This window comes from Candoia aspera, chromosome 9 (assembly GCF_035149785.1).
Source record: "Candoia aspera isolate rCanAsp1 chromosome 9, rCanAsp1.hap2, whole genome shotgun sequence".
Lineage (NCBI taxonomy): Eukaryota > Metazoa > Chordata > Lepidosauria > Squamata > Boidae > Candoia > Candoia aspera.
In genome coordinates this window covers 5001658-5014427 of record NC_086161.1, presented here as the reverse complement: position 1 = coordinate 5014427, position 12770 = coordinate 5001658, and the positions used below count along the sequence as shown (strand labels likewise).

Sequence of the window (12770 nt, the reverse complement as noted above, 5' to 3'; positions counted from 1 at the left end):
CAACATTACAAAGGATGTTGCCTTATTAGCACCAATCCCTTTAACAGAAAATCTTAGTCCACTCCAAACTCCCTGGAAACTCATTTGAAAAAAAATGAAAACAAAAAACTACATCTGGTTGGGGAAAGGAGACTAGTGAGCCTTTCCCAAATATTCCCAAAATACTGTATATTTTTTGCATGACATTACTTAAGGATCCTTTCCTTCTCAATTCCCTGAATGGAGCAGTTTCTTTTTCGTAGAGGCATGCATCCTTAGAAGCAAGCCCTGCCACATTTGAGAAGTCTTCCTCCCAAATCAGTGCATGGTCGCTAACATGCGAAAAAAGCTGCTTGGTGGAAAAATGGGCATCCATCCACCTATCCGTACGTAAGAGTCAATCATAACAACTGAATAAGAACCTGGAATATCTACTCAAACTTAGCAAACAAGTTTTGATGCATTAAAATTGACCTATCCTGGGGATCCTACTCCGACATGTTTTGTACAGTACATCATTAAGTGTTAACAACTTGCAAGCTGTCAGTGCAAAAACAATCCCCACCCCAATTAAATACATATCAGTCACCAATATTTTGGCTTTGATTGTCAAACACTGTTCAAATATCACTAAGACTCTTCCAGAGAAACGGGCCTGAAGAAGCCAGACTCTCAGTCATTTTTAGAATATCTGTACATAGCCAAAAATATTTTAAATTACATATGTATATGTATATATATATATGTATGTGCGCATGTGTGTGTGTATATACATATGTATACATTTCCAAAAATACTAGCAGCAACCAACTGCATAATACAAGGCCTGCAATTGCTTTCCTGCTATCAGCTTCAACTCCTCAACTTTTCACTATACATCCCTGGTTAAAAATAATGCTTTTTCAGAACGTCTTGCTTTCTTTTGCATGTAGAATGTACACACTTTAAGTCAATATACATATTGCACAAAAGGAGCTTTCCATCCGCTCAGGTTCAGTTCAATGCCCTATGCCACCCCTGGTGGAAACTCCTTTTTAGAGCAAAGCTCATCCTATACGTAAGATGCAAATTGCATTAACATTTATGCACGCTGGCCACGTGGCAGCTCTATTCAGGGCTGGCCAGCCCTACCCTTTGGCAGAATGCAGGGAGGTGCCAAACAAGGTTTGGAGGCGTAAGCTATGTGCCCAGTGAACCTACTTTGTGCCACCTAAACTAGTCTTGAGCCTTGAGGTGCAGTAGTGAATGACCATATCACCACTGTTGAAGAAAGATTTAACTGGCAGTTGGGTTGACTTTGGTACATGGAATGAAAGGGAGCACCATCTTGATCTTTACGTTGGGTAGCACAAGATTTGGGGTTGTATTGAAGCTGTTGACTGATCGTTCTGTCATTCAAGCCACTCACTGCACTAAGGAATAATGTATAAGCCATGGTTACCAAGTTAGTGTTGGCTTAACTTATTTGCAAGAGAGGATATTATCTCCTGGGGTCAATTTCATGGCTGGTGAAAATATCTATCTTAAGATGCTTATTGCCCCAACTAGAGACCAAAAAGATGCCTCCTTGAACTTGCCATAATGGCCTTGAAAGTAGTTAAAGGTAAAAGCTGTATTTTTAAGCTATCTAAATGCATGAAAAGTAGCCATTGCCCTTACATTTCTCAAACAATTTGATAAACAAATCATGATACCACTTTCCTCAATTTAACATAGCATTTAAACATATCTTAAAATGGCACAGAGAAACAGAGAGCTCTGCTTATTTGAATCTTAGGGACCCACATTTCTACGTATTCTGAACTCACATCTTCTGGGTACGCCCTTAACAACACAACCTCACTTATACCAAATTCTTATTTAATAGATTTTTCTGATTCTGTTAACATAACCTCCTCTCTTTAACTCCATAGTTCTTAGCCACCATGTTCACACCAGGACGCCAACAGGTACCATAATATTTTGAATACTCAAGATTACTCTAGAGCTTAATCCATTACTAGGTGTATCCAGGGCCAGATCCTGGATGTTTGGTGGGTTTACCTAAGAGCTGATCCATGTTTGGATCAGTCCCCCAGGTTAGGACTGCTAGAGTCCTGTCTCTCATAATGTCTCAGAGCAGTAGGCAGAAGATCTGCCATCTAAGGCAGTTGCCTCCCTCTGCCTCACGGTAGGACCGGCTCTGTGTACAAGATGAACACAGAAACAAAGAACTGTCGTCTGTTTCTTTGCAGAAGCCATTCTGAATGCTCATTGCCCCAAAACAAGATGGGGCCAATGTGCAAAAGGAACGAAACGAGACCGCCCATTCTTTGCGGATACCGATCATGAGTCAGAAGGGACTTGCTAAGTTTGAAGAGTTGATACTCCGATGAGAGGTGGTGAACCTTTCCACCAAAGTAGGGAAAACAATGGGGGAGGATAATAAATCATGAGAGAAAGGAATCATTGTCCTGCGAGCAAAATCCGAACTGGTTAAAAGCATACCTTAACAGCCACTTTTCTGAGAAATATTCATGATGGGGAAGAAAAAAGAAAAATAAATGGAAAGATCTGGCACATGTGGCTGGAGACAATGGCTTTGGGGGCCACATAACTGCATGTTCTGAGGCATGCCCACCCAACCCGGGTCATCCTGACCTGCATGGTCGACACTGTTGACTGTAACATCAAGAGGTGCTTATCATGGTCGAAATACACCATTCCAGATCAAGTAGCACAGAGCACGTTTTTCCAGTCTCTGACTAGAGAATTGTTTCTCTGGAGTTTTTCCAGTGTGGTGAGATAATATATTAATGTGCAAACAAGACTTCCCTGTTCAAAATCTTTTTTTTTTTTTTGCATTCTGATCCCTCTTGCTCGTTTCAAATATAGCTGAGATAACCCTGTCTCAACAGTGCTAGAACTAGATACTAGGGAGACAACACTTCTCTATTTTGACCAGAAAAATAATTTTCTTTCCACACACATCCCCCTGGGGAATGAGATCTTGCTGCATGTATGTAGAGAGAATAATGGACTAAAATATGGTTGCAGCGTACTTGATCCAAAGTGGCTCAGAACAAAATTCTAACAGTCAACCCCAAAAAATAAATGACTAACAAATGAAGTCCACAGTTTAGGACTTCGTTACTAACAATTATACAGAAGGCAGTGAAAACTAGTTTCTCTTCCTAGACCTTAATTCCATATTTAAAAAATTCTGGAGATATATATATATATATATATATTCACACATACATACATAGAGATATACATTAAAACTCAACGGCTTACATCAGAAAGCCATATCTGCTGGACAGAAGACTGTAGAGACAAAGAATGAAAACAAATTTGAATACATGTTATATTTTTCCACAATCCAAGCAGATGCCTATATTCGCTATTTTTTTCCTAGAAATAGAAATGCCGTTCTGTGGCAGATATGCTTGAGTGTTATTCTTTAAATCCTTTCCAAGAGTTGTGAGCGATTTTCTCCACTATCAGTATTTTCTAATTTTTGTTCGTTTAAAAAAAAACTCCAGTAGGTGAGATGTTCTCCAGTTTTTAAGAAAGCCCTCTCTTCTGTTATTCTGATCTCCCTTTTGGCCTTATTCTTGCAGCAAAGTTTCTCTCCAGTTAAAACCACCCGTTGGTCCATGAGTGAGTGGAAGGATGGGTGGATCAGTCAACTGCCAAAGCCCCGTGTCTCCAAGCTCTTCGCAACAGCAAAAGCCCAAGTATGGAATCTGGAATGAAAACCCAAAGGAGAGGAAACATCAGTGAGAGATTTGATGCCTTAGCTTAGAACAGTGGCTATCTCTTACTTTAAGCACTGCCAAGTTTCCTCTCTCAAACCCTCTTGGGAACATATATTCAGAACTTCAGAAGCAAAGTCTTGCCACTTAGGAGACCAAGCATAATTTTGGGGACCCCGGATGAGCTTGTAAAATGAGCTGTCTCTTGTGCGTATGACATGAGCCTTTCATTTGTACAGAATTGGTGCAGAACTTAAGACTCAGTTCCCACACTGGGCTAGGATGTGCTTGTATTTAACTTTTGCCTTCCTGTACTCATTAGCCAATTTTCTCTAAACTGTCCATCGTACTTCTTATACTCTTCCAAAACCTTGTCAAGAAGTGGCACGTCAATAACTTGATTTCAGTACAGTTTGTAGAATTACATTATTTGGCTCAGTCCAAATGCTCATGTTCGGAAGGGGAGAGGAGAAGAACTTTCAGCCATGCACTTTCTCCATGCAGTTCACAATGTTGTTTCAGGAGCACAGAAGCAATACATAGGCCTGGGTTGAAAATGCAAGTGCAGAGGAGAATGGAGGCTGAAATAACCTTTCCAAAATGCTAATTCGATAATGCACAGTCAGGATTAACTGCTCTGCAAATGTGTGTGCAAAACTTCACAGCCATGGTCAACTGATAATCAAAATGATGTACAAGATAATCACTTGCAAGCAATCTTCCCTGCTCATGTGATTCTTGGGCCTGCTGATGTTCAAACAATAAGCTTAGTGATCACGCACGACTGAATAAAGCATGTTTGGACTTGTAAGGAGATTTTCATCTCAGGACAAACAAAACAAAATCTAAAGAGCTTTATCTTGTTAGCATGTCAATCACCTTTCTGACCATCTGGACAAAGTCCTTTGAATTCTGCGGTGAGAGTCCTTGTAGCTGGCAAGTACAGGCCTCAAGGGAGGATGCATGTGCAACTATCAAAATGTTGTTACCTGCAGTAAAAAACAGATAAACACAGAATCCCATGGATTTAATTTTCCAGGGATGAGCTCTCTGTTGACAGAAACAAAGTCTTGACATGGGTTTGGTGGTGGTGGTTCTTCCAGTCCCAAACAGCACCAGGATGCTGTGCTTTTGAGTCGAAGAATAGTAGAGAAAATACAAGGGTTTTTTTTCCCTTACTGGTTCTTTGCCTACTTATAATCATTTTCTTCCTATCCTGCTTTCCCACAAACTCTGGTGGAATTTGCTTTCTCTCCTTCCTTTATTCAGCATGGCTGTTTCCACAAAGTGCCTTTCCCACCCAACCCAACGTAGAGGTAAAGTTGGAGACATTTGTAATGGGGGAAGAAAGCGGGTATCTAGTAATGAGTTGGGTTAATTCTTTGGACCAAAGAAGAAGAGTTTAAATCAAGATCAACAGTCATTGGGAGGAGATTAAGCAATAGTAAATTCTTATGTCATCGTTCACCAAGAGTCTCTCTTTACATGGCATGGGTCTTCTTATTTTTCTTAAATTTGTACAGAACAGAACAAATAGAGAGGTTTGCTTTTTGTAACTATTTTTTAAAAAGTGCATAGAGCCTATTACAATGTTCATGAGTTTCCTGTCTTAAAACAGGATGGTGGTTTTCCCCTCTGCCTCCCATTTACAGTCCTATCCTTCTCTATCTCGGGTGTCAGCGTCACATAGATCTGTTAATCTGGGGTGACCATTAACCTCTTCTTCAAGATGGAATTTTACTTGCCTTTAGCTTTGCATTCACTTAGGATTTCCTTGGTGACTTGGAAGCTCCTGCTGATGTATGTTTCATAGGATTCAGAAACTCCTAATTTGTTCACAGCTATATGAGGTCTGTGGAGGTTAAAAAAGAAACAGAGAAACCCAGGTATGGAAGAAAAGCTCAGTTACCGTTTTCTGTTATTTTATTTCTGCTTTTTACTGTTTTCCTATTATTTTGCACTGCTATTTTAAACTCCATTAGCTGCCCAGAATTGTGTATTGTGAGACAGTTGGCCATGTGAATTAAAATAAATACAAATAAATGTTGCTCCTACCTATAGGTCGTATCGACACTCAAACTGGCTGCAGCTAAATCAAGTGGTGGGATCCAGGCTGGCAGAGAATTCCCTGAAACCCATTTGGTCCACTCAAACAAGCCTGGCTCAACTCGAATCTTCAGGTTATTTTCTTCTTGCAAGCCTATTAATTGGTGCACAAGAAAGAAAAAGAAAGAAAAAGAAAGAAAGAAAGAAGGAAGGAAGGAAGGAAGGAAGGAAGGAAGGAAGGAAGGAGAGAGGAGAGGAGAGGAGAGGAGAGGAGAGGAGAGGAGAGGAGAGGAGAGGAGAGGAGAGGAGAGGAGAGGAGGCATAATGTAAAAAATTCATCTGAGGCCAAGGCAGGGCTCATAACGATGAATGCAATTTGCGAATCTTGGTGTTCCCCTTTTTATGAACTAATTTGGCATCTTTGCTCTCCTTCTTTATGAATAGCATGTTACGTGTGTAAATCGCAACACTGGCTGGGCTAAACATCTAGATCAACCTTTCTCAACCTTTTGACCCTGGAGGAACCCCTGAAATATTTTTTCAGGCCTGGGGGAACCCCTGCACATTCAGGCTCAGATATAGGCCAGAAGTTCCAAAATTATTAAATTTGTTTCATGTGTAGGCCTGGATATATGCATTAACAGCATTCTTAAACTAAAAATACAGAATGAAACTTACCTCTTTAATGTGAAGTTGCCTGAATTTGCAATATTTTTTTAAATAAATCGTGACCTCTCAGGGAACCCCTGGTGACCTCTCGCGGAACCCTAGGTTCCACGGAACCCTGGTTGAGAAACCCTACTCTAGACACGAATTTTACAGAAATGTGGGGGGACTAGTGATTGATTTCATCACTAGCATGAACTCAGTCATTGGTGGTCCCCAGGAAAACCAAAATCAACCAACCCAGTTACTTGGTCACACTGGCTTACCTTTCAGAATATGGTGCGCGGTCTGTACACAGCGCAGTGATGGGGAACAATAGATGTGGTGGATGACTGTGTTGCTTTCAAGAAGGGCCTCCCCTGCATGAAGACACAGGTTCAAAATAAAGGGCACAATGCTATGGGACTGTCTGCAACACACCAAGGACCATGTTGGCTCCTTAACATAGGAAAATGGTCACTTTGTATCCCTAAAAAGGCCCCCTTTCTCTCATTTAAAAAGCAAGGAATCTAACACTGGAAGTGAGCTAATATTGAGTCTGGCCAAAGAGAGTGAGCAGGGGACCTTGATCCTTGTTGTACGAATGTAGTATTTAATGCAAGTAAGTACCTAGGAGCAGCTGAAATAGATGTGTTTCTGGGACTAAATAAGCTTCACTGATCAGTTGACGGGCACCATTTTGCAATGCAACAGCACTCATCTGCAAAGGATCAGCTTCCTGTTGCTCCATTGCCATTTCTTATTTCAAACCAGGCTTTGTTCACGTACACATTTTGGCAGATAATTTTTCCATTTTGCATTTTTTGGGACAAATGAGACAGAAGCTGTTTCCTGCCAAGTTCAACCTCTAGATGGCAGACACGCTGTAAAAAAATGTTCCCATCAAATGTAAGGGTGTTCATTTTTAGCTAGCTCAATATGTTGTTTTTAGTTGTGTTGCAATGGGCTATCACATTACCACTCTGGAAAATGAAGAACTTGCCATCTCTTACCATACTGATGGGAAAACTGGCCAATTTTACAACCTTCTCTTTCAGTGAAGAATTTTTGCCTTTATGTTGCTAAGATATGGTTATATTATTTTGATGTTTTTGCTAAAAAAGATTTACACATGGCTTTTTATTGATGCAAATGTGAAATGTGGGTGGTGTAATAGCATATCAATATGATGACACAATGAAATATTTAAACAGACCAGCATTAGAGAAGGATGGTAGAAAAGGAGGATGTGTTTTTAGAATGCCCTGAATGGCTACGGTGGACGTTGGCGTAGCAAGAGCAGGGTCAGCAAAGAGAAGTCCCTTGTATTGGCACCCCCAAAGATGGAAAAATTGCCCTTAAGATGCACAGCATTGGGCAACATTGATAACTATCTGATTTTTCGTTCTTCATTTAACAAGAAAGTGTGCTTAGTCCGGGGAAGAGAAGATTAAGAGATGGTCCAAACTAAGAGTCATCTCCAAACGTAGATAATGCGGTATATTTGTCTTCTAAGAGTCCAGACTGTAGGGAGCAACAGCTTCAAATTACAAGAAAGAGGCTTTAGGATAAGCATTAGGAAGAAATTCTAGACCGTTAATAATTCCTGAGCTGTGGCTTTGAGGTGCTTCTTTCAAGTAGGCCAAGCTAGCCAGGAATTTGGGGATATAACACAGTAGGGGGTCATCAAGACGACTATTGTAGAGTGAAAACCAGAAAGGTTCCAAGTGTTTCAAGGCAGAGCAAGAATGTTAAATTGCAAGGATTATTATTATTATCCTAGAAAATTTAAATAATTGTGAAGGTGTTTCTTTTTTCTGAATATCGTCCCTTACTGTAAGTGTCAGAGAGGGCCTGTCAATATGTATTGCAGTGAAATCTCACTTCACAGGATTGTGCAGTTGGATGGGACCATAAAGATCATCTGGCGAAGTTCAACCCATGGCTGTGTGCCAGGAAACCAATCAAATCACCCTTGAGAGTTGGCTGTCCACCTCCTTAAAAATCTTCCGGGATCCACAACCCCTGTTGAGAGGCTGTTATACAGATCTTATCATCAGGAAGGTTTTCCTTATATTTAAAGGAATTTGCAGTAGTTATTTTAATGGGCTCGAGGGGAGGGGAGGGGAGGGGAGGGGAGGGGAGGCAGCAGAGTGAGGATGTCATTATGCATTATTTGACTTGAATGACACAATTGGCATCATTGGCATAAGGATGTCCTTAGAGAAGCTGCAGCCAAATTGGCTCTGTTGCAATGGTATGTGGGAATGACCTTGGGAGACCAGGGGGTGGGGGGGAGATGCTTCCTAGGGAATGATCAGATAAGAGAGGGCATAGCCCACAGCTGCACAATGGGTGGAGAAAGAGACTCAGAAGGGATCCTCCCTAATTTCTCAGTCCGTAAAAGAGACAGTGGGAGATTTGTACTTTCAGACTTGCAAGATTCTGTTAATGTAGCCTTAGAGTAAAGTAGAATTAGCTCATCTGGTCGTGTTTCCTGTCCAGTCTGCCTGGGAAGGCTGACAGAAACAAAGGCTTTGCTGTAGTTTTGCTATGGAGAAATTAACAGGCCCTGGAGCATTAGGGAAGGAACAGCAAGGGTGTGTGAGGGTGACTGTGTCACTGCCTTTGGATGAAGGCCCTACAAGGACGAAGATGCACATCCTCGCCTCGCCCCTCCCCTCTCTCCCCACCCCGAACAAGGCAAACTTACCCACAAGCCGGGCTTGCGTGCATCCCAGCACCGTGATGGGGGCATCTTTTTCATAATCCCTAAAACCACCACTCCGTTGAGGCAAGTTGTGAGGCATATTCAGATTTGTCCGGATGTATCTCCCTGTTAGGAGACACGGAACAGCACCAGTTAAGGAGATTCCTCAAGGGCGCGTCCCTTACATAAAGATAAAGTGAAGCTCAACTCCTGGTAGCATCTATGAAGCTTTCTTGGCCACATTAGAGAAAGGCTTTGCCCTGATCTAATTGTGAGTTGTTGTTGTTGTTGTTGTTGTTGTTGTTGTTTTGACCTCTCACTCTAGTTTCCAAAGCTGGGAAGGCTGATGGTCTCTCATTCCAAAATACTAATCTGATCTGACCCAGCTTAGCTTCTGAGATCAGCCAAGGTTGGCTAGGTGCTGCCACCTACTGTACATTAAAAGGATGGCATGGCAATTTCTGGATTGCTACAGTGAAAAAAGCAAAGGTGACATCCAAACAATTTTCATGGGAATGATGCAGAAGTGAATTGGTTTTGCCTTCTTCTGGGATGCTTTTTCAACTTCTCAGTCCAGACTACAGCCCTAGAATTTTCTGGTGTTCTCCCATCCCAGTCCTAATCAACTGACAGGGTCAGATCACGCCAGAGAGATGCTGTATGTGCTGAGAGATTCTCAAACGGTGATGTGCTATGCACAGAAATATCATATACAGTATATATGGAAGGACCTGTGAAGTTCCAGAACCTCAGAAATTGCCATAAATGCTCCCTTTAAAATCCTTGGACACACACTCTCTTCCTCCTCTGTCGCTGGTTTTTTATGCATTCAGACAAACAGGATTACTAATGTCCCTATCTCTACAGTTCATTTGGCTTTGAATCTCTGAGTAGAACTCCCTTGCATTTAGAATTACCAGTTTAGGAGATGAATCATTTTTTAACATTTGTCCCCCGCTTTTGTTCCAACCCCCTCCCCATCCTCTTCTAATTCAGATTAATCCCCATTTTAAAGTCCAAATCAGCTATCTATAAACATGAAGGAATGAACACTGGGGGGGAGAGAAACTCACCTTTGGTATCAAAACATTGGGAGAGCCAGTATTTTCCAAACACAACATCCATCCTTTCACCATGACGGCAAACAAAAAGGCATCTTTTCTGGGGCCCCGGTGTGTTGGCGATCCTTAAGGGCTGACCGTGAGAGGAGAGTAGGATTTAAAAACCATCTTGGCTTGACTTCTCCCCTCCCTGCAGTCAAGCACACCTGGGAGACAGGTAGAGGAAGACTCACAGGTGTAAACTTTCCTTACCTGCATACTCTGACAGAAGATTGTGAGAGGCCCCGTTTCTCCCGGTCCTTGATCTTCCTGGAATCTTCGATCCATCACCCCATCAGTGAACATCAAGAGAGATGAGGAGATAGTGGCATTCATAATAGAATAGGACCTAGCCCCAATGCAGAAGACAAAAATATGGCTAATTTGTAGAGAAGGGGTATCTTAGGATATCTATGTATATAACCCTTTAAGAGTGGGATACTACCAAGGGCCTTGAACCTGGTACCAGCTGATCTCAAGCAATTCCCATGGTAAAAACAAACAAACAAACATTTTCAAAAGATGCACAAAGATACAGGGGTTCTTTTTTGCAACAGGCAAGCATAAACTGTGGGCTACTGCTTCGTAATTCAATTGTAGGGTGGCCAATATGCTTACATCACCACCTTAGGGCCATGGGTGTCAAGAACTGAGGGCTGTAATTGGCCTGGCTTCAAAATCTCAGCTCTGCTGTGAAGATGTTAATATAACCTGGAGCAAATCATTTTTTGCAACCTGTTTCACAAGCAAGAGGCTCCTCTATGCTTCTCCATATTGCTTGTCATTTGGGAGGAAGAACAGAAGACAAAGGTGAGAAATAACTACTTTCTCCTCATCTCCTTGGTGGTCTAGACAGTGTCCAAAAGTGACTCCAAACTGCAGTGATTAAATGGGATGCAGATGGAGAGGTGGCTGTTTGAATGCCCAAGAAAGATGAGGTCTTCTCCTTCAGTACTTCATCTTGACCTTCTACCAACATGTTTCTACCCACAAGTTCATCTTGACCTGCTACCAACATGTGTCTACCCAGATATTCACAGGCCCATCAATGAGAAAAGTTCTTGTTATCCTTCAGCACAGGATTAGGTGTCTCCCCCATGAAATATTAGAAACCACAGAATGTGGAGCTACTCACCCATGGAATACCCAAGTGCCACATTCATCTGCTTTGGTGATATAATTCTCTGGCAACAGTCCTGAGCACCCAGTGGCAAAAGAAGTACCGTAAATCCAGCCTTCACTAGTTGTGATTTGCTCCACAGGAGACATGAAGATGAAATCTCCTGGCACGAGTTCAAGTTCATCGTCATTCTGTGGGGTATATGGGTAGATGACTTGCAGGGTCTGGGAGAGAGGAGGAGGAGGAAGAAATTGAGCATTGACTGGCAAATCTTTTACTTTTGGCCCCCTTCTCCAATCCTTCAGAAGACATGACATGTCTCATTCAATTTTTTAACCTAACCTTGGATTCTCAGGGGGAAATGTTCTAAGACTAAACCTTCTGGAATTCCCACCCAAAAAATAAATTATCTTTTGCCTCTACTTCACTACTGCTTCAGTATTTGAATTCTGAGGATCCACTTCAGAATTCCAGGACTGTTGACTAGAACTGGGAAGTCAAGAAGCCATCCCAGAAGAATATAGTGACCAACCACTTTTGTAACACTGCTGAGAAAGCAGGATGGACACAGTGAATCAACCTTGATTTCAGAGCATCTTCATTTTTTTTGAAGAAGTTTCTGGTTTGGATCAAAGGCAGGGTGCTTCAAGTCCAAGCTTACCTCATGATTGGCAAATCTAATGTCACGGGAGAAGATGGCAGCTACCCAGTCACAGCCCAGCTTGACATCTATGCTCTGAGCCAACTTCTCAAGTGTGGGCAAGTGGTCGGCTTGGAAGTGGTATGCCAGGGTCACATGGAGTTGCTTCTTATGAGGTTCCACGTGCACATCTACAAGATGGAAAGTTGTGGTCAGCTGCAAGCCATTGAGAACAGCAGGAAGTCCAACTGGTCCAGAATTTCATTTCTCCTTATGGATGACCAGATGCTACCAAGACGTTACCAAGCAGAGGATGAATATAAAAGTACCCCTTTTGTAGCATTATTGAAATTGGAACCAATCAGTGCTGTCATGGATTCTTTCCCATCTTCCTCCTCTATCTCTGGTTTGTGTTTTCGGTCTTTTACTGGTTTTGTAAGCTTCTCCCAAAGTTGTTGTTGTTGTTTTAAATCTTGTGCACAACAGCATTAATATATACAAACTGGGTCTGAGTTGCAATTCAGTTGCCTTAGACCCTACATGCTCACCAGCTTTAGCAGTGGCTTCTGCTGCAAAGTCCGCAGCAAATTTCTTCAGGATCTCTGCACAGTCCTCCTTAACAAAGAGACCAATGAAGTTTGATGAGGTATACAGTTCCAGTGGCAAAGGAGCAGGGAACTTGCATCTCCACCGGGTCACTGTTGCATGCAGCGCTTCACAGAGTGCGTCGACCTTGCTGTCTTCACACTGCAAGACATCCCATTAGAACGTGAGACAAGAAGCACACCCAGAA

General features: G+C 42.1%; 1 protein-coding gene across 1 annotated transcript in view; it reads right to left on the bottom strand.

Moving 5' to 3' along the window:
- Positions 1 to 3491: 3491 nt before the first annotated feature.
- Positions 3492 to 12770, bottom strand: part of UBASH3B (ubiquitin associated and SH3 domain containing B) — a 42598-nt gene continuing 33319 nt past the window's right edge. Inside the window, exons 4-14 of the mRNA XM_063310907.1 lie at positions 12526 to 12724; positions 11999 to 12168; positions 11353 to 11561; positions 10431 to 10566; positions 10191 to 10311; positions 9121 to 9243; positions 6695 to 6787; positions 5772 to 5916; positions 5462 to 5568; positions 4596 to 4705; positions 3492 to 3707 (exon numbers count right to left, since the gene is read on the bottom strand). Coding sequence (XP_063166977.1) covers positions 3570 to 3707; positions 4596 to 4705; positions 5462 to 5568; positions 5772 to 5916; positions 6695 to 6787; positions 9121 to 9243; positions 10191 to 10311; positions 10431 to 10566; positions 11353 to 11561; positions 11999 to 12168; positions 12526 to 12724 — 1551 coding nt within the window. The 3' untranslated portion in view covers positions 3492 to 3569. The remainder of the gene's footprint in view (positions 3708 to 4595; positions 4706 to 5461; positions 5569 to 5771; positions 5917 to 6694; positions 6788 to 9120; positions 9244 to 10190; positions 10312 to 10430; positions 10567 to 11352; positions 11562 to 11998; positions 12169 to 12525; positions 12725 to 12770) is intronic.